Source organism: Myotis brandtii, unplaced genomic scaffold, assembly GCF_000412655.1.
Source record: "Myotis brandtii unplaced genomic scaffold, ASM41265v1 scaffold187, whole genome shotgun sequence".
NCBI lineage: Eukaryota > Metazoa > Chordata > Mammalia > Chiroptera > Vespertilionidae > Myotis > Myotis brandtii.
In genome coordinates, this window is record NW_005356944.1 from 6,111,119 (window position 1) to 6,137,844 (window position 26,726).

A 26,726-nucleotide genomic window follows, 5' to 3' on the forward strand; every position below is an offset into this window, starting at 1 on the left:
GACATAGAAAAATAACTGGAAATGAGGCAAATGTCCTTTGGTAGGAAAATGAATAGCCTAAGTGTGGCGTATGTTACACACTATATTATATGGCAGTAAAAAATGAATCAATTACAGCCACTGGTAACAACATGGTGAATGAGAGACACATGTTAAATAGAAAAGAGACATGTTCAAAAAGACTACATGCAGCATGACCCCCTTTTTATAAAGTTCAAAAATGAGCAAAGCTTGTTCAGGCGTGCATACGTGTGAGATAAAACTATTGTTTTTTAAAAGGAGGGGGATGATAAACACAAAACTAGTTGCACTTTCCTCTGGGGAGTAAAGCAGATGAATGGGCTAAAGGAGGCGAGAGAGGTCAAGGGAAACTATTGGTGATGCTCTGGTTCTTGCCCTGGCTAATGGGTTTGTGTGCTTCTATTTTATCTGGTATTATAACTTAGATCAGCGGTTCTCAACCTGTGGGTTGCGACCCCTTTGGCAGTTGAACGACCCTTTCACAGGGGTCGCCTAAGACCATCCTGCATATCAGATATTTACATTACGATTGATAACAGTAGCAACATTACAGTTATGAAGTAGCAACGAAAATAATTTTATGGTTGGGTCACAGCATGAGGAACTGTATTTAAAGGGCCAGAAGGTTGAGAACCACTGACTTAGATAGATATGTTTGCATAGATCCTGTCGTATGTAGGAGATGTTAAAATAAGAAGATTAAAAAATAACCTACCTGGCCCGACTAGTTGTTTTAAGTTGCTGAAATTTGAGGATCAATCCATACTAGCTGATCCACAGGGATCATTTTGATTATACACCATGTTCCCTAATTTTAGATCATGTGACTTCAGTCTATATCTAGGCTTCCTAGAATATATTCATTTGGACACTGCAGTTTTCAATCCTCACATTTCTCCAAAAGGAACACTGGAGGCCCTTACTAGGAAACCAACAGTAGTTTAATATGTGAATTGAAGGCAAGACACAACCAAGGGAAATTGAAATCCACATTTATTGATGAGAGATATATACACAAAAGTTAAAACACTTAGTGAAATCTTGGATTCACAGATTATTTCCAGTATATAAACAATATCCAGTTATTTTTACACATGAAATGTTACAGTCATCAGTTCACATTGTAAGAAAGCTTAGAAAGCCTAAGGTGAAAACAAAAGACCGCAACTACCCAAAATGTGCTTTGCCAACAAGGCATCTCCTAGTACCATAGATAAGAAACAACCCAAAAAATTAGTTGAAGTTTTTACCTTTTTTTCATTCATTAGTCTTTAAACACTATGTGCTATAGATGCTCTATGCTACACGACTTTAGACTAATAATGGGGATTATGAATGTGAGGGAAACAATTATTCTCATCTTTCATTCTGGACACACAAGAATCTTCAGAGAGAATCCTGCCCGAAGGCTAGCTTTCTTTCAATAAGGTTTCTCCCTTGAATTTGACAGGAGTTGTAGAAGCCACATCTCCCAGGGAAAATATGGCTGTCTACCATATATAGACCTTTCACTCCACTGAAAATTAATGTGTTCTGTGCTCTCAGGGGATCTCTTAGGCTTCGCTCCTCTTGTGGAAAGAGGGGAGCACTCAGTGTTCCTAACGGCACGTGGCCATTCTTCTCTGAACTCGCAGAGGAGAAAGGGCTTACAGGAACGAGAGACCCCACGGCACTACATGGAGGGATAAATTACACACAATGCGTGTTTTAGGCAGCACGTGTATCATTGCATTAGTGAATCTCATCTTCAATCACTCAAAACATGCACACAGAGCCTATAGGTAGAGGTCATACTCCCTTCACATATGTGGGATCTGTGCTTTATCAGTTGCCTTTCTGCAACCCCAAGGCTGTACACTGACCACCCCTGTGCTTCTAACGGTCTTTCTACAGACGTTTACTGCCAGGACTGTGCTTCTGTGGGGTTTGGCCTGCATGGCAGTTGGTCAGTAAATATCTTTCCTGTGTCCTGACTCAAGACACCAAGGGAGAGGAGGCTCTTCAGAGCCTTGAAGTCATGAGCATCATGATCAGCATGTGGCAATCAGAGAGGCAGACCTTTACATAAGGACATGTTGCTGACATGCACAGAGCAGACTCACTTGTTGTCTCTCTGAGCCCAACCCACCAAGCAGAGGAGGGCTGTAGATCAATGTCCTCATTCTAAACTAGCTAAGCGTAGACCATCAGCAGTTCCACAGTTGCTTTCGCCATGCATCACACAGATGGCAGATGAACTTTCACTAAGAATCATGGCCCACATCTAACCCTCCCTTGCTCTGAATTGCATATCGACAAAGATGCTGGATGCACACAAACTTGCAAACAATCATCGGTACAAAGGATTCATAGATAAGTTCTTCACGGATATACACCCCCAAATCACATTAAGGAAAAGGAGAAATCATTCATCACTAGGTTTCTAAGAAGGAAAAGAAGGGTTTTCAAAACACCAATCAACAAGTCTACTACAGTTAGATGAACAGCCAAAATTAACATTTAAATTAAATTAATATCTACGCACCATTTACTGAAATTACACATAGATACCTACATTATAGCTACACAAGTGCGTAGGCACTGTTCTTCATGCGTGAACCAAGTGTTGCTGTGTACACACAAGAACTTCATGCTTTGACAGCTATCTGTACTTGATTATCACAGGTACAATCGTTGCCAGTTGAGGGGGACTTCTAATCTGTTTGCTTAATGAAGAGCAAGCTCAAATATATCCCAGTACACTTTCTATGTAACTGACTATGTCTGAAAATGTGGCAAAAATACTAGCCCTACAACCATATCAGAAAGTGTGTTTGACAGAAGGAAGACCCTCTTTGCCTTTGAAGTTGCTATTGGTTTGCCTCTTGGGGAAATTCCATGGACTGTTAGTCACCCGAGGACACACAACACGTTGACATTTATTACCAATTTGCTTGGCAAGAATGAACTGTGACAAATTTGTCCTGATGTGCTTCCTCACACTAACCCTCAATCTCTGCTATGCAAATTTTCCCAAGCCAGTTTTTACACAAGTCAGTAGGAAGGCATGGGAGAGTCTGATATAGACATGATCCCACTATTATCACCTTATTTTTCATCTTCTTGGAGAAAAGTACAATTAGAATGCTTAGCTGGCAAAACAAGGCCTGGTATCAAAAATAAGAAGCCAGCACCATCTCTTGAGTTACAAAGATGAATTGTTAAGATGCAGAGCCTAACCAGCTAAGTCAGGATGTAGGGGATTGCTTGTTCTTTATGGTTCTTTCGTTCATTGCATCGCAAAGGACTGGGTCCTTACATTTTTAAAATGTGGCTGTACGCTCAGGAAACAACTGATAGCTCTAAATTGCTGTAGAAACTTCTTGTGCAGTTGGTTATAATTGGCTATAATTCTACATATGTGGTTATATAGAAAATACCATAAGAAAATATCTGTCTGCAAAATTACAGATACTAAATAGAGGAATTCAGTCTGCACTGAGTTCTTTATGATGTATGAAGAATAGCTACAAACCTAGAACATTATTAAAGGCTAACTCAATATTAAACATATAGCACTCAGGACTATAAATACATGTTCTCGTGCTCTTTATAAATAATAGCAAAGAAGCCCGGGGATTTGTTTTAAAAAAGAATGTAAGGTTGGGCTGGAGGAATCTGAGAGTTTGGGATGCAATACTGATCAGAGGGCAATATGTTGGCCCTGGTAACATAGATTCTTATCAGGAAGCCAAAATATATCTGCTGGCAGCAAGGTCAAATTAGATTCACAGTTTGCCAGCTCTCTCCTCAAGCTGTAGAAAACAAATAGAAAAACAATATACAAAAATCCTCACAAAAGTAGTTTTTTTTAATATATACAAATCTCTATAGTGACCAGATCACCTGGTCTGTGCTGTGCAACATGGAGATACAATGCTGAGGTTCACCAGGGGAAGGAGGAAGGGTGTGTGGGAGGATCTGGATGCTGAAGGGTGAGCTCCTGGCAAGGGATAGAATGCTCCCGGAGCACCAAGCAACCAGAGGGCCAGCTTTCTGATCACACATCTCAGGGAACTCCCTCCCCGGGGAGAAACCTGAGACTCACTAGACCGACTTCCTTGGCTAGTGTGCGCATTTCTCTCCTACCAAAGGCAACAGGCTGTTTCGAGGCAGGCGAAGTGGTTGCCATGAGAAGAAATGGAGCCCCAGAGGGAGCGAGGCTCTGACTGCACATCCCCGTCTCCATGGGGGATGATGACAAGGGCAGCAGTGAGCTGTTATGTTCCAACACTCACCCAGGAACTGGGGTGTCTCCAGAGGCGGTGGGGACTTGTTGCTACCCATGCTCTGGGCCCAGTGCCGACTCTGCAAAGCAGTGGGGTCTGTTCCCACAGCAGGTTTTATTCTCAGCACAGAAGGACCCCATAGAACAATCAGAAGGACTTTTAAAAATATCTAAATGGATACTTGGTCTGGAGGTAGGAAGGTGGAGCAAGGCTGGACATAGTAAAAAAATGATAGGTCATTATTCAGAATATTATTTAGAATGACTGAAATAAGAACGTGGGGCTTCTCTTACTTTTCCATAGATTCGTATTTGGGTCAATTAAGAAATAGTCTTTCTTGCTGCTCTTGCATCAGGTCTTCTGCACTAAAAATTAAAAAGGAAACTCAATCCTTTTCGTCCTAGTTTTACATCTGGTTCCCCCAAATCTAAAGAGCGGAAGTCTTCTCTGGTGGTCAAGGTGCTCACCACACAATAAATACTAAACCCATTCCATAGTTGGCAAAAGTTTGGACAAAGAGCAAGGATGCAAGCAGTAGCCCATTGCGGCAGAAGCAAAAAGTGCAACAAGGTTGTTCAAAGGCCGTGTTGGCATGCACCTTGCAGACAGACCATGCTGTCTATCAATCCCAGAAACTCCCCCGGCATTGAAGAGGGGTGAGAGCCAGCTCAACTCCATTCTTGTCGGACAGAGCTTCTCTACCTGTGATGTGATGCAAACCAAGAGGAGAACTGGAAAATGAACTCCCTCAAATAGCCCTGCATATCTCTCCAGAGAAAGGACTTGCCCGGGCTCACCTGTGCGTGGGTGTGCATGTCCGCCTACAGGAGGAGAGGGAAAGTATTTACAGACAGGGGCTGTTATTGTGCAAGGCTTGCACTGAATTTCATGAGACTGTTCAGGTTGATTTGCCAAAGGCTCCTGCATGCGATTAGGACTGTCTGAAGAGAACTGTGTTTTGGGTGTTAGGAGTGGGCTCTGTGGCTACAGCAGGAATGATGCAAGAGCTTGAGTGAGGCTGTAGACGCGTCCGGTCCCCTCACGGTGAATCTGGCAGCATTTTTCCTGAGCTGAATCGCTACTTCGACTGGGACAGTGAGTGTAAGCAAAGAGCAGTTTTACAGAAGTGTGTGTGTTTGTGTCTCAAAACACCACATGGTCGATTACCATGGCCATCTTCCAAGCTTGTAATCCACCAAATAAAGAGAGAGGCTTGAGTTTGATTTCCCCCAAAGGGGACGAGGAAAATGCAAACCGATTAGTAATTATTGTGGGTCCCTCTGACTTAAAATAGAAAGTCATATTTTAGAGTAGTAAACCTCTTAGGAGAGAAACATAAGATCATGGATTCTTAGGGCTGGGAGGGGCTTTTAATCATTTAATCCAACCCCTTCCCTTTACATATGGGAAGGAATGAGGCTTGGGCATAAAGTGACTTGTTTAAGTTATACAGCTGACAACTGGCAGTCTAAGTCACATGTTTCCTCTACCCGACTGTGTTATTTCTCACCATCTCTGTCATTACCTGAATTAGCTGTGTTATGCTGTAAAATCAGATACTATTCTATTAAGATTCCCTGTCGTCTTATTCTAAAACCAACCCTTGGTCGTTCCTTACGCAGCAACAATGATACATGGAATAAGAAGAAAGGAGGAGAAAGAGTGAGGAATTGGGCTTTTCTTTGGGGAAAATCATAGGCAGCTTTGAATTCACTCTATTCAAGGAGAACAACCTGCCGATAACGTCACCTGCCTGGCTTGGACCTCGGTAGCCTTCCTTCTAGGTTTTAGCCAGAAATTACCACAGACACAGAGACCACTAATCTCTGACAACTAGAATTGCAAAATCCTCACTTCAGAATTACTCCAGGCTCTTAGCTTAAACTTAATCTTACTCTTCTTATTCAAGGAACAAGTTATTGCAATAACTGAAAATTCCCATTTGGTCCTTTTTATTGGCTTGGAATGAGTTCAGTTGGAGAATAAGCAAAACAAAACCAGCAACCCAGACAAGCGCATGGCCCCAAGAGTTTGAGAGCAGTGAAGTGGGAAGAGCTACTGCCTCCACTGGGTGTAACTGCTGAGCACTTTTAGCCATGGAACCAGGCAAGAGCTGCCGAGACTTGTCCAGCAAGAGTCTGAACCACGGGGAAGTCTCTCTGAGCGTGTGCGTTCCTATTTGGGTGGACTGTTGCATTCATGGGAAAGGGAGTGCACACAGAGCCTTGACTCTGACAAAAGTGAAATATCGTACCATAACTTTTGCTGTTGAGAACATAAGGAAGTGTGGTGTTTGCAAAAGCATAGCAGGATTGGGTTTCCTTTTGGGGACCCAGTAGATGAGTTACCCAACTCCGGGAGGGCTTCTTGACTCTCAACACACATGAAAATGACATACTTCCCTATGCACAAGTGGAAAGGACCTGACACCCTCTAATCACTCAGTGGTGGGGTTCCTGGCATTATCTACCAGGACTATATCTCCCCGAGAACTGAATTTCCCCTAAGCCTTTCTCAACTTCCAGCCTAAACCCAGGAGCTGGGCATCTTGGCATCCTTGCTTTAGGTTTTCATAAACATCCTTGCTAACGAGTAGTTGGAGAACAGAAGTAAATATTTGTCTTTTAGGAGACATGGTGACTTCCACAGGAAATGAGACTATAGGCTATGTTCCCACACCCAATAGCAAGTAAGGAATTGAATCTGATAGCTACCTGGTTCAGATATCCTCCCTGAAGTCCTGTATTGAGGACCTGTGTGACCAAGGTGATTGCCCTGATTATCTGATGCCCTCTGCATGGGACTCACATCCTCAAAGACCTCAGATAAAGCCCCGCCTGGAGAGATAAGCCATTTTTCTCACTGATTGGATTGCATTCACAGAATTGTAAGTAGTTGATCTAATGATGATTCCCCTTGGGTCTGCCAATGGGCAAAAATGCGATAGGGAAGGACTGAAGTCTGCTCAGTTGGTTTTCTCCTGAAAAAATTCTGTTTCCTAAAAAGAGTGAATGAGTCTAACAAAAACAACAGCAAACACCAACAAAATACAAAACAGACCTTATAGGATGTGGTGTATGTATCTGGTCTATCATATAAATATAACATTTATGCATCATCAAATATTAGTGGGTTATAAGCCTTTATATCTGTGTTGGAGCTATTACTATAATTCTATGTATATCAGTGGTAAATCACACATATCCTAACTAGAAAAGGTTGTTAGAGGTATACTCTGGATCTATTTGTTCTGTTTATGGCACATATACTGGGCAAGGAAACCCCCAATGGGCACAGCATGAGAAGAATGAATGAGGCCTAAAAAAAAAAAATCAAAGGACACAGTCATATGTCAGCTCTATATACATCCTGGATTTTCAGGCTTGTCTTGAATTTGAAAAAGTATTAATTTTTAATATAATTTGTTGAATCTAGATAAATATGCTCTCCTATGTGTATTTTCATGGAACTATTCTATTGTATAGAATCTCAAACCAGAAAAACCTGCTTTGTTAAACTGTGCACTTAGACATTTATGATCTCACTGGTAATGAGGAAAACTCTGAAGACAAAGCAAACAGAGAAGACATCTAGGCAGAGTCTTGGGAAGATAATCCTGAGACTGCTCTATCAAAAAACATGTCAGCCTGTACACGTGTGCTAAGCTGGCCCTAAATAGCAAAACCACAAGCTCCTAGGTGCCTTGCCCATATCCTTCTCCTCTCCATAAGTCCCACTTATAGACAAGCCTTAACAGTTTCACAGCTGCACCCAGGAACTGCTCCCCTGACCCACAGTGTCTGCTGCAAGGGATACGTTTCCCACCGCTACAGTTCAGCACATCCTGGGCCACCCTGCTCACTGTCCAGTTAATGAAAACAAAGACCAATGCCATTCTTTAAAAGCTAAACCGGCTTAATACTGCTCAATAATGATCCTTATCCAAAAATAACTAGGGGTTAGGAGACCAAAAAAAAAAAAAGAGGAAACATCTGTATGTTCCAAAGGTGTCTGATTTGGAAGAGAAAAGTCACAAGGACTAGGTAGTAAAGGGTATGTTGTGGCCATAAATATCCTTTCTTTAGAGAATTTAGACTCTATCATGATTCATCAACATCTCACCATCCATCTGCTGGCCTCAGAAGACTACCAAAGTTCTACACACTAACCAAAGTTCTACACACTCCTTCCAATGTGCTTTATTTCTCAGTGATTCATGCTCAAGTCCTCAGCAAACTCCCAAAGCCAGAAACTTTAGAAAAATACTGTGTGTTATTCACTAGAAAATGATAGTAGAGACACTGAAAAAGTTAACCTACACAATCATTCAGGATTCGTTGGGTGTCAACAGCATGCAAGGCACTGTGCTGCTCCTATTATATTACTTATTCCCGCAAACTTTCACAGCCTTGGAAAGGTCCCATCTGTGTGGTGCCCATTTCATGGTTCAAGCCTGCCTTGACTTTGCCATGGGAATGGCACCTTTTAAGGATTTTGCACATACGTTGTTTTCTGTTCTTTTTGACAGAGAAGACTGGGGAGGAAGGTTGGCTTTGCTTCCAACGTGTCCTGTAATTGGATTTATGTGCTTTGATATAATATAACAAAAGCTTTCTACATATTAGATAAATGACAGTCTTTTGTTTTTATCAAGAGACAGTAGTAAAAGAGGCACAGGCAACACAACTGTCCTCCACGTGTAAGAACAACACCATGATTAGGCCTTTTGGTTTACTGAGCATAGGATTGAAATGATTTGGAGATCAAAAAATGTCTTTTTGTTAGAAACCCAAACAAGAATTTTATGGGTAAAACAAAGAAAGTGAAGCAGAGATTAATATGATCTCACACGGACAAGATGAATACAAACCAAAGGCCAACGAATTTGAATACTTGAATCTGATTAACATGTATGTTGACTGTGCTCTCTTACTTTTGTCAATATATACAGTGGTTCTATGCAAATTACATTCTAACCCATTATCAAATTGAGAGCAAATTACGCAGCAAACTCTGAGAGGTCAATAATGCGTGTCCACAGACTAGGTGGGACAGAGCGGAGGCTCAGTGGCCTCCACAACCAGCCGCCTTCAACAGGTCCGTTCCCACTGCAATGCTCTCTGAAACACTGAGCTCAAAGAGCAGACAGAAGACAAATTGTCACAGTTCCCTAAGACAGGTACTTGCTTTTATCAACACGTGGGCAAACCCTACAAGACACGGAAAAAGAATTACTTCTAGAGGCTCCTAACAGAATCTCTTGTGCGTAACAAGGCGAAGCATGGAGAATACTTGGAGAAACAACACACTGTGTATCTGCTCATTACCCCAAGTCCCTGGAGTGTACCACACAGCTTGAGTCGCGTCCCCTGGGAAAAGAGCATCCATGGGCCTGCATCTTGAGAGAAAAGGGAAGCTGGCAAGAATGTGTCTTCAATTCAAACGGTTCCTCCAGCAGCATCCATTCCGACAGTAACACACATGAGAACATCAGACGGTTACGAAGCATTATTTGGCAAAGACACAGCACCATGCCTATCACTGACTCACAACAGGTCCTCTAAGCCTCGGCTAACAGATTAAGTAAACATAGAAATATAGGTGTTTTGTTTTGTTTGTTTTTTTCCTTTTTAAAGAAAGCTTGTTTATATCCTCTTTTACCATGAGATACACTGGGGAGTTTATTCAAGAATTTGCTGAGAGTCACATCCTTATTTTTCACGTTTCCAAGGTTCTTCCTCAACACTGCCGTCTGCTGACTTCCCGTTGGCTGCCAGAGTTACCTGAAAATAATCATCATCAACATCCAGCTTATAGGCCATGGACCAGAGAACCACCCCGTGGGTTATGTGGAGGAGCACCGGATCTGGCTTAGACCACATGACTTTGATATCGGTTTTAAATGTTGTCCCTTCCGACCAGATGTTGAGCTGGTCTTGGGTCTCAACACTGATTTGTGAACATTAAAAAAATACTTATTTGCCTTGAGGGCCTTTTGAGGGACTGGAGATGCTAGGCGATTCGGGGGATAACTTCTACTCTGCTTTGAGGGTTGTGGGGGTGTCTAACTACTTATAGACCCATCACACAGGAATGCAGTCCTTAAACAATAGTGCCCATGTGCTACTCCATACAACCACAGAGAAAAAAAACACCCAGAACTAGGCAGCTAGTTCTACTCATGCACGTGAAAGGTTCAGTTGCAAGAAGGCCAGGTGAATTTGACACATATCCAATTTTAACACCAGAAGGCACAATGGTCTGGGTAGCAAATAAGCGATGCGGGTTTTACAAATGGAAAATAAAAAGGGGGGATTAATTGAGCCCGAGGTCATTTACTAATCAAATGCAACCAGCAGACTGTCTAGAATAGATTCTGCTCCCCTGGCTCTGAGCGAACTGAACCCTTCCCATATTCTGCTCCCCTGGCTCTGAGCGAACTGAACCCTTCCACAGAATGGGAGGTTTCCCCTCCACGTCTACATTTTTCCTAGCTTACCTTCCATCTGTCTGTCCTCAACGTCATGTGCAAACTTAAACCCACGACTGATATTCCACATAATGGAGAGACTGGATTTATGGAAGCATTAGAACATGGAGACATGACAAACGCGGCAATGTTTGAAAGAAATCTGATCTTCCTCCCCGAGTGGAAGTGAAACGCATGCGTTATGGACACACACAACATGCTGGGAACAGAAAACCCAGTGCCCCTCACGAACCAAGCGAGTGAAAATAAAAAGGAGTCATTCCTCCAGTCCCCATTAGGCCCCCACATGCAAGCAGCAACGACCGCCTCCCGTGCAGTTACTATGATTAAAATACAAAAAGCTATTGCGTCACTTTCAAACTACTTCACAAGGCGAGCGATTGGAAACAGAGAGACCAAGGTGACATAACGATGCTTAATGTGGTTAAAGTTTGACCAGAGCTGCAGCAAAGTGGTTTCCCCTTCAGTGAACTGCCAGGAGGGACTGCCAGGAAGGAGCACGCTGTCTGCCTGGAGAAAGCTGCCTGTTCTCTCTGACCTTGAATGTGCCCATTTGGCTTTCAGTGAGGAACCAGATCCGTAGCTGAGCAAAATTCTCAATCACAGTGTGGTGCCTTTGGAAAACCAGACAGCACTTGGGGGAGGGAGTTGTCCTTTTATTGTTGTTTTGATGCTGGGGCCTGTGTTTGAACAGCAGCTGGGAGAGCAGCTTTTTTTGGCATTTCCCTTGCTGGCTGGATGAAAGCAACCTGGGACTCCACTCCCCGATCCATTGCACCCCTCCTGCTCCAACCACCCGAGTAACAGAAAAGCAAACACAGGGAGGGAACTGCCAGTCAGCATTGATGTCTCCCATCTCAGTTTTGAAAACAGTGAGACAGAGCATGGATCAGAAGGAAATTCAAAGGCATGAATCAATGTGATTCAGATATTCTGGGAAAGTGTGCTAATTCATCTCCATAGCTCTGGCTGCCTCCCCACATCAGTGTCAACTCAGCTAGTTGGTCTAGAGCAGGGGTGGGCAAACTTTGACTCGAGGGCCACAATGGATTCTTAAACTGGACCGGAGGGCCGGAACAAAAGCATGGATGGAGTGTTTGTGTGAACTAATATAAATTCAAAGTAAACATCATTACATAAAAGGGTACAGTCTTTTTTTTTTTTAGTTTTATTCATTTCAAACGGGCCGGATCTGGCCCGCGGGCCGTAGTTTGCCCACGGCTGGTCTAGAGAGTGAGGAGAGTCAATTTGCCTCACCTGGCAACACCTGAGGACCAACTAACCTTCACTGAGCTGAACCCAATCTCATCACTAAAAAAATCCAAACTGCCAAAATAGCCACTAAGGCAATATGGCTGCTGCATCATTTCCATGACATGCTCAGTTTCACTACTTGACCATCTAAATCAGGGGTGGGAAACCTTTTTTTCCTGCCAAGATCCATTTGGATATTTATAACATCATTCGCAGGCCATACAAAATTATCAACTGAAAAATTAGCCTGCTAGATTTTTGTGGATGAACTGCTGCTCTTCCATACTGCTGGCAGTATTGGAATAAACTCTCATATGTGATTAAAAAAAATTATCCTGCTACATTTGATCATTTAATTAACTCACCCCTAATGCTTGGCAGGGACAAACCAAATGATTTCTCAGGCCTTATACAGCCCACAGGCAGGATGTTCCCCACCCCTGACCTAAAAGCTAATTCAACAAGTGTGCAGGGTGGTTGGTTGGGTAGTAGGTTATGGAGACTGAGCCACTATCTCTATGGAATTGTCCAGAAAAAAAAGATTACCTGAATTAAAGCATAGGGTCAAGATGCTAAAAGGCTACATTCAACAAATATTTCTAGAGCGCCTACTGCATGGTTGGAGCTGCTTTAGGTGCTAAAACACAGTACTGACAAATGGGGACACAGTTCCTCTCCTCATGGGCTTACGTCTGACTGACAGGGGACAATTGACCAACATCTCCTTTTAGAACTTGAATGTTTTGCTTAAAACAAATGAAGCAAATTTCTCCTGATATTCTTTAAGAAAAAAAAAAGTCCAGGAAGTCTGAAATCTAAGGATATCTCCATGCCTACATACCTTCTTCAATACAGTATTACTAAGCTCTTACAATGCCCCAATAAAGGTCACAGCATAGACAATTAACCACTAGGAGTCTTCTTATACATAATTGCAAAATTAAAAAATATGTGATTTCATTTTGTTCCTTACTACTATGTGTCCTTGTATGGCAGTCATTTGGGATCAAAACTTATCACCACTTCAAAATTGTACATTCATTTTCCTGTCCTCCCATGCCTAATTCAAGGCTTTGCAGATAATGGCCACTCAATAAACACTTGATGAATGTGATAAAAATATATATGGTCATAGGAATGAGATGGGTTTGCTCAACTAAACCTCACAAGGCACACAATAAATACTTATTGAGTATAATAGAGCATAAAGCCATTCCTTGGGAATGTTGATCCTTGTTGATCCAAACCAACATTTTAATGGGAAATAATCCAGCACATTTATTTAGATGTACGAAACACTAACTTTCTAGGAAAATGGAGTATATTCTTTAGATACATCTGAATTACTAATAATTTAAGTCATTTTAATGGAGTCAATTAATGTATGCAATTGCCTCCATTGCATGATGGGTGGGGTCCCTAATTTGTATCAGAGCCCTGGTTCACTCACACATGGGCCTGATATAGAAGGGAGGAGCGAAAGGCTGTGGCTGGTCCATTAGACTTCTGGACCTATGTTGCAGTCCAGTAGAGAGGATTACTTCTGTGTCATCCTAAGTGGTCTGGCAGAAGCCATCGTATATATTTAGAATGACCCAGAGGTAACACATAAAGAAATCAACTAAATGAGATCTTATCAACAGGAATCAAAAAGGTATCAGAAATATCTGTTGGGTTCAAATTTTCCTCAAATGCTAGCTGGGACCATTCTAGCAACCCAACCCTCAGAGTTGACTCTGCTCACCTGCCAGGGTTTCTCCAAGTTTGCTTCGCTCTGGTCATGACACTGCCTTTGACAATGTCAAGTTAGTTACAATGAAGGCTAGAAAGAGCTTATGGAGCTTGAAGACTCAGCACCCAACGGCTTAGGAGAGTCCAGAACATCCATGCTTCAGGGAAGAGGGTGCTGCCAGGCAGTGTGTGAAATGTAGTGGTTTTTAGAAGACATCTATGAATGATCGTCCTGAAGGATAGTTATCCTTTACTTGAAAGTTTCCCCATACTTGGAGCAAAGGGACTGCCAGGTCACAACTCACATTCCCACCAAAATAATTAACCGAAAGCAGCTGCACAGTGATGTGGGCACCTTTTTGGCCAATACATGATTCATAGCAGGAAGGAAAACTTGTGCTATATAAATCAAATGGTTCTGGGTATTTCTCCTGGTGCTTCACTTGAGGAATAGAGAAGTTGAAAGCCAGCAAAACCCTAGAGACCACAAATTCTTGGGCAAAATATTCAAGAAAAACAATCAAATTTGGGGATGGGTAGGTGGGGGAATCAGAATGAGAGTTTGCACATCATATGGATGAAAGAAGCAACTGATTGGCTCTTTCCCTGTTAGACCTGTTGATTTCCAGCCATGTTAGACACAGAGTTAGATGATCTGGGACTCACGGAAGCTTGGGTTACATGATGCTTTAGAAAAATAAATGTGACAATAATACATGCAGGGCTCTGGTGTTCATTTTAAGAAATCGAGCATGCACTATCATATACAGGTCTCGATATCCATGAATGGGAAAGGTACCTTGCACTCATCTACTATGACAGAGTTGTGTGCGGCATAGACACATTGATTAGAGTTGCTTTCCCTATGGTTCTTCATGTCGTCATAAATGGACTGAGTCTTGGTCATTTCAATGTCTTCGTGCGCTCGGTGCTGGGAGTCAATGGTATCCAGCTCAGACTTGGAGAGGTGATAGACAATCCCAGCCCCAAAAGAGTCACCCACAACATTGACTGACGTTCTCATCCTGTCCCTGGAGACAGAGAACAGAAAATGTTTAGTGAGGAAGCAGAATGCTATGGTAGTTGAGAGGTCAAGGTCTAGAACCAGAGACCTAGGGTTGAGTTCAGGCTTTCCCTTTCCCTCTGCCTGGTCTCAGGCAAGTTGCTTAACCTTAATTTCCCTGTTTGTCAGTTAGAGATAACAGGCATACTTCTCTTATAATCTTGTGTAAAAATTAAATGAGAAGATGTACATAAATTGTTTAGAAAATTGTCTGGTGAAAGGTAGGAACCCAATAAACAATAGCAAAGAAAAAGGAGGAGGAGAAGGAGGGAAGGAATGATTAGAGGAAAATAACGTGTCTAGATCTCAGAATTAGTGCCCAGGCTCCAGACACTTCTAGCTGCATCCAGTATTCCTTTTTTTTTAATACTCACCTGAGGATATTTTCCCACTGATTTTTGAGAGAAAGGGAAAGGCAGAGAGAAACACCGATGTGAGAGAAACACATCGATTGGTTGCCTCCTGCACTCACCCTGACCAGGGCTCGGGCTGGGAAGGAACCTGCAACTGAGGTATGTGCTCTTGACTAGAATCAAACCTGGGACCCTTCGGTTCGCAGGGTGACACTCTATCCACTGAGCCCAAACTGGCTAGGGCTAAATCCAGTATTCTTGATTTAAATTGTTCGTAAAAGACTCCACTTCAAAGATTACTTCTACTTATTTTATTTATGAATTCTACAGTAAAGAATAACAACCTATGAATTCCAATAGTAGAAAATTCATGTTTTTGTAAGGATTGGAACTAACACTGCCTTTCCCCTGCACCTCAGGGTAACACACACATATACATAGACACAGCTGTTGGATAAGAGACTCAGCCACAATTTTCTTCCTGACCAATATGTGTAGTGATTATGCATCCTGGAAAAACCAAATTACTTTGTCTGGTTCTCTTTATTACCCTAAAATAATTAAATCTTCCCAAGTGCCTCTTGAACAAGAAACTGTTAAGAAAAAACCTTTCTCAAATCTTGTTTTTCAAGTTCTGATTTAAAAAAAAAATAGGATGGTTGATAACTCTCTCTTTTAGAAGATCAGCAACTGGAAAACTAATTAAGTTCTTAAGAGTAAGCTGTTCTCTCATCCATAAGTTCAAATGTTGATGAGACACTCAAAATCCTAGAGAGAAGAATGCTGGAAACACACACACACACACACACACACACACACACACACACACACGGGGGTGGGGGCGGGGGAGGAAGGAAGAAGGATTTTCAGTAAAGATTGTGGTGAGACATCTTAGTCCAGGTCAGGGAAAAAGCTGGTATTTGAATCCAAGTTAGGCTGCCTCCAGAGTCCATGCTTTTTCTTAACTACTATCAGGGTTTTTTTCCCCTCATACCCTTATACTGGGGCTTCTTAGCAATCTGTACAAGTGCCTGATTTTGTGAATGACCTCAAGACTCCATCTTTATTCATGTTTTCAGGGGGAGATAGGAGCTGAGACAATGAGTTACAGAGAAGAGAAAAATAATACATGTGAAATCTAGGCAGTAGAAGCACTCAGGAGCATTCAGGATGTCTAATGAGAGGCAGAAAGTAAGAACTGACCAAATCATGTAAGGCTTTATCAGCCCAGTTTAGGAGTTACAACTTTATCCCAAGGTTAATGAGAATCCATTGGAGAGAAAGATCACCAATGTTCCATTCTGAAGAATGGACTGATGAAGGACAAGACAGAGCAAAGTCCACTTAGTGAAGAGGTGGTGGATATGAAGAAAGATGAATCTGAGATTTAGGAGACAGAATTACAGGACTTGAGAATTGATTGGTTATAGAGAATAAAAGAGAAAAGAGTCAAGGATTTCCTCAGGGTTCTGGTTTGGGCAGCCAGTGGACAGTGCTATCATATTTATGGGTTATAACTGATTGGGGTGGGAAAGATTCTGATGTCATACTGAGTGTGAGGGCCTTGACCCAGAAGAGGGGAGATGGCCCACAAATGGTTTGGAGTGTGGGTGTGGACTAAAGATCAAAAGGGATATGTGAGCTGCAGGTAGTGAATTAGAAGTCAACACCTAGAGCGGCCATGGGTGGATGCCAAGGGCATGTTTAGTGCAATCCTTGGAGAGAATGTAGAGTGAGAAGAGCAGACAACACTTAAGGAATGTGTGAAGGAACAAGAGTCAGCAAAAGTGAAAGGAAAGTAGAAGAGTTTGGGGGAATCTTGTTTCAAAAATAAGTGTGTGATGGACAATGCCCACTACTACCTAGAGCTCAGGTAACATAAGAAAAAGAAGTGTCTCTTGGTTGTAGCAACCCAGAGGCAAGTATTGACAGGCAAGGGCACCTTCAATGCAGAGGCAGAGAGAGAAGTCAACTCCCCATAGGTGGTACATTGACCAAGAGGTGAGGAAGACATTACAGATAATCAACATATTCAGGAAGATGACTGAGAAGGTGAAGAGAAGGAATGGTAGATGGAGGGAGACGGAAGATAAAAGAATTTTTGCTTTGTCTTCGAGGCCACCAGGGGAATATCTGGCCAACTCTGGGGAAGTCCGACTCTGGCCAAAAGCAGGATATGGGAGTTTATGGTTCACATGTGGAAAATTCCTTCACAGGCCAATACTTTCATTTTCTCTTGCAACCTGCTCTGAGCATTTAGGAAACCCTGCTGACCTCAGGAGCTTTTAGGCTACTTGGTAAAGAGAATTTTAGAGCATTTGATGCTATCCTTGGGTCTGGATGCTGTGTCAGGACTGTGAGAAGGAGGAGAGATGAGAGTAGAATGTTTTATTGGATTGGATTCACGACAGATGACACAGCTTTTGGAGCCACCAGGAACCAAAGCCAAGAGAGGGATTTGAATAACCTGCTTCACGCTGAGGCACTGGGTCTGGCTCCCTGGAAGAAAAGCCAAGGTGTCTGTCTCTCCTGTCTATCTCTTGATCTAAATCCTCTGGCAAGAGGACATGGACTTGTCTGAAAGTCCTGCTTCTCACAGAAGAACAGAGTCGGGGACGCAAATTCACGCAATATTCATCTGCTTCCTTCTATTGGGTCAAACCATATGAAATTGCCATTTTTATAAGTCCTGTAATGTTTCGTATAATTCAACTTAACATTCATACAAACAAGCCATCGTGCCTGCTACCCAGTGTGGCAGGGGGGTCACCTGAGGCCCCAGAGCTGAGAAGGCTGGCACAATTCTGGGAACCCAAGGGCTTAAGCCACTTGAGTTTAGGAAGGGAAGGAGAGACCACGGAAGCACTGGCTGAGTGTGAATTTGGATTCGAGCCTGGATTGTCATCCTGGCTCCGGCAGGGCAAGTTACTTAGCCTTTCCTGCTCAGCTTTGTCCTTTGAAAAACAGAGAAAGCAATACCCACCTCAAAGCATGTTGAGAAGAAAATAACTGCTTGTCATCTGAGAGGTCCTCTGCCAAACTCCGCATCTAAAAGACCTGGCACGGTACCTGACACAACGCAGTGCTCAACCCTGGCTGCTCATCATCATCATTGTTTATCATCATCATCATCATCATCATTATTCCAACTAATATCTTTTCCTCTTTTATTCCTCCACCAAGTCTTATACATTTCTTTTTTTTTACACTTAATACATTCTGTTGGGATTTTTTTTGACCACATCTGTCCCCATTACTAAACTATAAGTTCTTTGAGGGCTGGTACCATGTTTTATCTCTGTAAGACATGGGCAGGTTCGGGGGAAGGGGACAGGCAGGTGTATGGGGGGGGGGGGGGGGGGGGTAGGTTAGTTTAAGAGGGCAGATTAAGTCTAGAAAAATAACTGTTTGTTTGTTTAGTAAACATCAGTTGGATGTTTTGGTGGTGAAAAGTTAGGACTCTGGGAAAGACCTACAAAGAAGAGGGAGAGACAGAGAGCCAAGTGACCTCACCTATGGAAATGAGAGCGGTGTCCTGAGAGCTGGGGAAAGATGAGGGGACAGAGGGCAAGGAGGCCCAGCACGATGGGGAGAGACTGAGGCTGGGACTACACATGAGTAGGAGAGATTCCCAGGGGAATGTAGGGAGAGATTCCAGGGGTGGGGAATGCTGAAGGATTTTCTTTTTCAAGAAAAGGGATGCCTAATATTAAACTTTTATATTTTTGTGCTACCTAAAATTATAAACAGTGATTACTTCAGAGAAACAAGGCTTGAGATTGTAGGGGTGGAAAAACTGTCCCTCCTTCCCTTCTAGGTTCCTCGCTGGTCTAATGATTAAATGAACATAAAACAGATGAACAGGAAGAAAACAAGTTTAATTTTGTATATATGGGAGCCTCATAAAAACATGAGACTCCCAGCAGTCAAGCAACGAGGCTCATATACCATCCTGAGCTAAGGGTAAGGGCTGGGGCTGGAGTTTCAAAGGGAAGGAAGAGGATTCACAGGAAGATGAGAAGAACAGACGTTTGGTAAACAGATGTTTGCCCTGCCACACAGATTAGTCTCTTAGATAAAAAAAAGTTATCTCTGGTAAGAGCTCTCTTCCTGGTACAGGCCCCCTTTCTAAATTCTTTCAGCAGTTCAGGGGGAGGTAAAAAGTTTTTCCTAAATCTGCTGGGTCTTGATTGCCTTCAACTAAAAATAATCCACATGCCAATTGGAACATTTCAGGGTGGCCTGTCCTGCTCTCCTTCATGATCCGATTGTAGGTGAAGGAGATTTTTTTTCCTTTTTCATTTTATAACTCTTTGGAGATTTTCCCCTCCCCTTGTTTTTCCATGAGCATGTATTTCTCTGGTGAAACATTAAAGAATGATTTTGCTGTGCAGAACAATCACCCTACTGCCCTGATCTGCAATTATACTGCATTGAATCAGGGACAGTTTGTCAGAGGAGGGAAGGACTAAGTAGAAAAGGGTCACGGCCCATGCAGAGGTTAACAAAGACTGGAGATAAGGTAAGATGGAGGGGAAAATGAGCAAAAGACTTCAGCCTAAGCCCTTGGAATGTTCAGAGATATGGTGAATGTAAGAATAGCTTTTCTTTTCCACCAGACGTGTGTGTGTGTGTGTGTGTGTGTGTGTGTGTGTGTGTGTGTGGTGTGTGTGTGGGAGAGAGAGAGAGAGAGAGAGAGAGAGAGAGAGAGAGAGAGAGAGAGTTTGTGTGCATGTATCAGAATAAGAAGTGAGAACCCAAATTGGCAGGCCTGGAACCCCCAAGGAACAACAGCCTGATCATCTGGGTTTGAACTCCAGGTTAGTCATTTAATATCCACTAAACTGGGATGGGTTACTTCTCTCTGAGCCTCAGTTTGCTCACCTGTAAAATAGGCACAATACTATTAGCTGCTTCAAAACTTGCTTCAACTTTTAAAGGAGTCCATGTAAAGTGCTTAGAACAATGTCTAACACTTAAGGAGCACTCACTAAAAATTAGCTAGCTGCCTGCGTCCCTCCCATCAGTTTTCATTGTATGGATGCATGAACTGTCAACTCTGTCAACTGGTGCTCAGAAAAATATAGAGATGCTCGACTACGCACAATCGAGAACTCCTGCTCCCCTTCCCTGTCTCTAGACCATTGCTTCTGGAGGTGAGGTCCTGGACAGTATCATCAGCATCCCCTGGGAACTTGTTATCAATGCCCATTCTTGGTCCCCCTCACCCCCGCCCCCCAACCTTCTGAATCTCCAGGAGAGATTGGTGCATGCTCAAGTTTGGGAATCATTGCTCTATCTCTTCCAGGGAGGGATGCTAACAGGGGAGAGTCACAGTATCCCCTGCAGGGTGGAGGCCCTTTAAGGCCTTCCTTATAAGTGCCATCTCAACTATATCCAAACTAGTAAAGGTGTCCCCGGAAATGACCTCACCAGCAGTCTCATGTGATAAATGGGCCATTATTCCCTCAGCTTTCACTTTACTGTGGCTTTTCTTTTCCCACCTGTGGCCAGACCCAGGTATTTATCCCTTCTCCCTGGTACAGGCTCCCAGTTTTCACTCCATCCTGTCTCCTCACAGTGAGAGGGGTGTCAGCCAGGTCGTTGAAAAATATCTGCCAAGGATTCCCAACACAAAGAGTTTCCTGGACTCTGGGGAAGGTTCTAGTTTTACCAGCCCTGCCCATCCGGTGTTCCTAGGACTCGGGCACTTTTTGGGGCCCAGAATCTTGGTTTTCACCATGACATTTACAGAGCAGCTAGCCTGCCCTTTGGAAAGCGCCCAGGGCTTGGCGGACAGTGATGGGGTGGCTGGTCTCCAGCAGTTGGCAAACCGCGTGGCACATTAAATGTCACTGCAGGCTTTGTTTGGTTTTAAATTGAAAAATTGCTAGAGTTATGAAAGCTTATCATTCTTGCCTAGAGGAACAAACATCCCACTCTACCCCGGAAATGAGCAGCCTCCCTCCATCTCAACTCATCCCCCTGCGCCACTCATACACTAACGGGCACCCAACAGCCATGGAGCCCATGACTAAGAGCGTGTTTCCGGAACGTCTCTTGCTGCTGGGAAAGAATGCGGCACCATTACTAATTCAAAGCAGGTCTGACCTACCTACGCACAGACCCCTATGCACATTTTCCCAGGATCCTCTACCCTTCCTTTTTCTTCTCTTCTTAAAAGGAACATTCATGCTTTTTTTTTTTTGTATACAAACATCCATCACCTGCAGAATCCTAGTCTGAGTCTTACAACTAGAAGGACACTCAAGGGCACTGGGTATACAAACATCCATCACCTGAGTCTTACAACTAGAAGGACACTCAAGGGCACTGGGTCTAGACTCTGCTTTCGAAGTGATAAGTTACTGTTTCCTATACAGATGATGAGGTCCAGAGAGTAAGCAACCTGCCCAAAGTCCAGAGAGTAAGTGTAGGGCTCGGACCCTGTCTCTTTGCTTCTCTTCCCCTGATCACCAGAGAGCAGACCCCAGAACTTGAGGACAGCTCCTCATTCCCTCGTTCCTTTCCAGCCCAGCCTGGGACCAAATTTAGTGTCATCAATATAGTTAATCCCAATGTGTCATCATTTTTGTTGTTAGTCAGCCAACTCCCTTCTGCTAGTGCATTTCAACCCTGGAGTGAGGACGCCCCACTCTCTATGCAAGTGTGAGCATGCGAGCACCTGTGGGGTGATCTGGGAGGACCCAGCCCTCCTTTTCCATTCGCTAGCATTTAGGTCAAAAGTAGGCAGGGTCTTGGATGGTTCATGATCTGAGTCTTATCCAACAGGCTTGACTGCCAAGAAGCCCAGGCCCACAATGGCTGACCTCCTGGGATGAGAGAACTTGAATTCTAAAAGTGGCTGAGACCTTGATTGTACCCCATTTGTCCCTACTTAGGCTTTTTGTGTTGTTTTGTTTTGTTTGTTTTAATCCTGGGAAGAGGGAAAAAAACAGGTCAAACAAAAAGTCCTCTGGTTAGCATGTAGAACCAGCCATGACCCTAATAGGTCTGTCTTCTCCAACCTTTCCAACTCTGGACCTCTCCACCTCAGCTTCCCACTGTTAGACCTGCTTGGTACTAACTAGGATGCTGTGTGGGCTGGGGTGCAGGGCCCTGACCTGGCCATACAAGCTTGCCTGTGCCTCAGGCGAGAGACCTGACCCTTCTGATTCCTGGTTGCCTCTGTGAAATACACACTAGGGCTCTTTAGGAATTAATTGTCAACAGATGTGAAAAATGCTGTGGTACCCACAAATACAAGCTCCTTTTTTTCATTCCTGGATAACATTAGTGCATTTTTCCCCCAGTCAAAAGCATTTGCATTATAATGGGGGGAGGCAGGTTCTATAAGAATAATTTTTAAAAGATGAATCTCTAACAGTGAATTTGGGGCCTCAGAAATAAGCCCAAGAAAAGACTAGGCAATGTCATCACAGTAGGCAAGGGGCACTTGATGACAACACAGGTTTGAGAGGCTCAAGGGACAAAGAGGTGGAGGACTAAGTAAACAAAGTCACAGGAGAACTAGATGAGATTTTAATAACTCACTCTGTCTTAGCTCTTGTGTAGAAAGGGCCCTGGTTGTTATGTACGCAGCAATTCTGTGGTTGCATTTATTGAACACCTACTGTGTGCTCAGTCCCCAAACCATTGCCAATGTTGTCATTTTCCCTTTGTCTTCCTCCCCAAAACCTACCTCACTCCTTTGTCTCCTTCAATCAATTCTATTCTCCCTTAGTCCTTCCAGCTATACCCCACCACCAGACCTCAGCTGCCCATGGCTGCTTTGTCTGCAAATGTCATAAGAAAGGGGTTGTGACAGGGCTTGAAGAACAACCAAGCTAGCATGAGGCCCCTCCCCATCACCACCACCTGAGAGAGATGGGCAGAGACAGATAAGAGTTAATTTCACATGCTCTTCACCTTCCCTCCAAAGGCATTTCCAGAGAACTTCTCTGGTGACAAAAGAATGAGTCAGAAAGATTCATAACTTTCCTTACAAATCTCCTGAGTTAAGGAGAATATGTCCAGGAAGCCACTTCTCATTTTAACCTAAACCTCCATGGCAGGCAAGTTTTATGGAGAGACCAGGCTATCTTCTATTCTAGTCTTCCCCGATGCCCTTCTTCTCTTCAGCCACGGGCATGGTTCTCTCTTTAAAATAGCACAGGGAGGAACTTATTTTAGCACCAGGAAAACTCAAGTCCATAAAATGTGGCTTCTGGCTTTTAAAATCGATGCCAGTCATGTCAGAAGAACTCCCACAGGCATGTGGAGCAGTTTTTAAAATGTGTGCTTTGGCCATGGACCTCTGTGCCAGCCCTTGCCACTCTGTGCCTCTGACATTGAAGTCAATGGCACCAACCAGCCCCCATCATACAGCTCCGAGACTCGTCAGGAGGCACCTGTGTACAGCCCACGGAACATCAGAGCACTAATGCGCCCTTAGCAATGACTGATTACAATCTCCTTATTGGGGACCATCTGGCTAATCTGGCCCACCTTTGTGAATGTGCAGGTCACACCCTACAATAGGAAAATGTCCTTCACTGAGAAAGGTGCTGGACTATGTGTGCAGTCAAGTTCAAGCTTCTCTTCGTGGCCTTTAAGGCTGTCCATCTTGCCTGACCTTTTGGCACTTCCTGCCTCACACCCTGTGCTCCAACGATACTAAACCACTCATTGGTCCCCACAATGCCTCAGAGCCTTTGTACGGGCTGCCCTGATTGGAATGTCCTGTTTCCCCTTCCATCTACCAGTATGTATACCTGGGCAACTTCTACCTACTGGTTGAGATTCAGCTCAACTATCACTGCCATTAGAAACTTAAATATGGTCATAATTATGAATGTGGTGGCCTCCAAAACCAAGCAGCCCTAGGGTCAAATCTCTGTTCATTTCCAAGTCACATTACCACCCTAAACCTCAGCTTCCTCATCTATAATTTGGGAGTAATACCACCAGACTTTCAGTTGTCAGAGGAAGATGTAAAGTGCTCAATTGAGTAGCTGGTATATAGTGAGCACTGAAATTCAGTAGCCATGCTCATTGTTTCCTGATCTCTTTGCTCTGCCTTCCCATCCTAGACTGGGATGGTGCCTCTGTCACTATCCTTTTAATCAACGCTATTGAAGAGTAATTCACATACAACACATGTAAATTTTCAATGCATTGTTTGACAAATGTAGACACCTATACACACCTATGCATATGGAACACTCTGTTACTCCTAAAGATTTCCTTGGGCCAACTTCCCAATTAATCCTCTAGCCCCTACCCCTGGGCTCAGGCAACCATGGATCCCTTTCTATTGCAAGGTATTTTAATGCCTTTCATAGAGCTTCATCTAAATGGAATCATATAGTATATACTCCTTTGTGCTTCATTCACTCAACATAATGGGTTGAGATCCTTTGCGTGCAGCAGTAGTTGGTTCCTTATTGCTAAGCTTCTATCCTTGCATTATAATTTCTATCTGATTCCTCCACTAGACAGTGAGGCCCTCAAAGATTCAATCTTTTTTTTCCCTTTGGTTTCCAAATCAGCACTCAGTAAATGTTAGAGTGGGGGGGTAGTGAGGGAGTTGCAAAAAGAATCAGCTAAGCTCTTGGCTGCAACCTTGCATCTAGTTCACCCCTGGAGGCAGTATTCACATCCCCAGAAGAACCCCGTGTGCAAACACTTACAGCAGCCAGTCCACAGCCACCAGCAGGCTGATGTCTTCCGTTGGCAGGCCCACGGCTGTCAGAATGAGGAGCATGGTGACCAGCCCAGCGCTGGGGATACTGGCTGCGCCGACACTTGCCAGTGTGGCCGTGAGGCTGTGAGAACAGAAAAGGTCAGGTCACGGGAGGAGCAAATGGCCTTGGCAAAACCATCTCTGGCAATTTTAAGCTTTCGTGTTCCTTGCAATCATAAATTCCCTTTTCTTCCCAAGAAATAGCAAAATCTAGAGTTCCAAGACCCAGGAATTGGGGTCTATTTGGATTCTTCTTAGCTGCAATGGAAACTTATAAATTCATGGGTGGGAGCCTTATCCCCATCATGATATTCAAGTAGCCTAGTCTATCACAAGCTAAAATAAAATAAGCGTGGCTCTAAAATCAGGTAAGGCAATATTAAAGAAGAAAAACAAGTCACTTTAATGCTCCCACAGGAAGACCACTGCATTCTGCTTACGCCTTTATGTCTCTGTGAGCACCAGAGACTTCTGGACTACGTGGCAAGAATCTGAGAAGACCATTGCCAATGTTAACATGAGAACTCAGAATAGCAAATATCCAGACCCAGTGGACATCGGGGGAACAAATCAACAGATTCCAAATGACATTAGGCTTCAGATGCCTGGACAGTTCATCATGGACTGGAAAATCCATTATTCAGACAGAGGGTGCCAAGAAATGATAATGAAATAACGGAAGGTTTCTTTTTGAGGCATCTCGTCATTTGCTTTCCAAGCAATGCCAAGGGCACACCCAGCACCATTTTGAAGTTATCTCTGGAAGAGGGGTTAATCTAGGCTTCATGCTCCCTGTGGAGACACCAGGGGCCTCTGCGGTCCAGCAAAGGGCAGTGACTTTGTCTCCTCCTTCCTAGATGCCATTTATAAAAGCTGTCATTTCTAAGTGGAAGGATGCTTCTGAAAATACAGATTCCCAACTTGCTTTTGTGGGTGCTGGAAAGAAAGGGGGGCTGATTTCTTTGCAGTAATAACATTCTAGAGTTTCCAGAGGAGCTCCACCAGGCTCCTAAACTGGGGTAACCAAGTCTAGACCGTGAGTGTAACAAAGCACAGAATCCTGGGGTCTTCCACAGTATGGAGTTTCCTCAAAAAACTGGAAATGGAACTCCCATTTGACCCTGTGATCCCACTTCTAGGAATATATCCCAAGAAACCAGAAACACCAATCAGAAAGGATATATGCACCCCTATGTTCATAGCAGCACAATTCACCATAGCTAAGATCTGGAAACAGCCTAAGTGCCCATCAGTAGATGAATGGATTAGAAAACTGTGGTACATCTACACAATGGAATACTATGCTGCTGTAAAAAAGAAGGAACTCTTACAATTTGCAACGGCATGGATGGAGCTGGAGAGCATTATGCTAAGTGAAATAAGCCAGTCAATGAAGGAAAAATACCACATGATCTCACTCATTCATGGATAATAAAGACCATTACAAACTTTTGAACAATAATAGATACAGAGGCAGAGCTGCCTCAAACTGATTGTCAAACTGCAGTGGGAAGGCCAGAGAGGGTTGGGGGGCAGAAGGGAGGGGAGTAAGAGATCAACCGAAGGACTTGTATGCATGCATATAAACATAACCAATGGACGAGCTGCCTCAAACTGACTGTCAAACTGCAGCAGGAAGACCAGGGAGGGGTGGGGGGCAGGAGGGAGGGGGGTAAAAGATCAACCGAAGGACTTGTATGCATGCATATAAGCATAACCAATGGACATAAGACACTGCGGGGTAGGGGGGGGCCAGAGGATTGTCAAGGGCGGGGAAGAAAAAAAAAGGACACATATGTAA

The 26,726-nt window shown here is 43.6% G+C and overlaps 1 protein-coding gene across 4 annotated transcripts in view; it reads right to left on the minus strand.

Moving 5' to 3' along the window:
• Positions 1–996: 996 nt before the first annotated feature.
• SLC1A2 (solute carrier family 1 (glial high affinity glutamate transporter), member 2) overlaps positions 997–26,726 on the minus strand; it is a 125,103-nt gene continuing 99,373 nt past the window's right edge. For all 4 annotated transcript variants that reach the window (XM_005864425.2, XM_005864423.2, XM_005864424.2 and 1 more), the window contains 3 exons: positions 24,873–25,007; positions 14,564–14,795; positions 997–10,072 (listed from right to left, as the gene is read on the minus strand). In XM_005864425.2, coding sequence (XP_005864487.1) covers positions 10,001–10,072; positions 14,564–14,795; positions 24,873–25,007 — 439 coding nt within the window. In that variant the 3' untranslated portion in view covers positions 997–10,000. The remainder of the gene's footprint in view (positions 10,073–14,563; positions 14,796–24,872; positions 25,008–26,726) is intronic.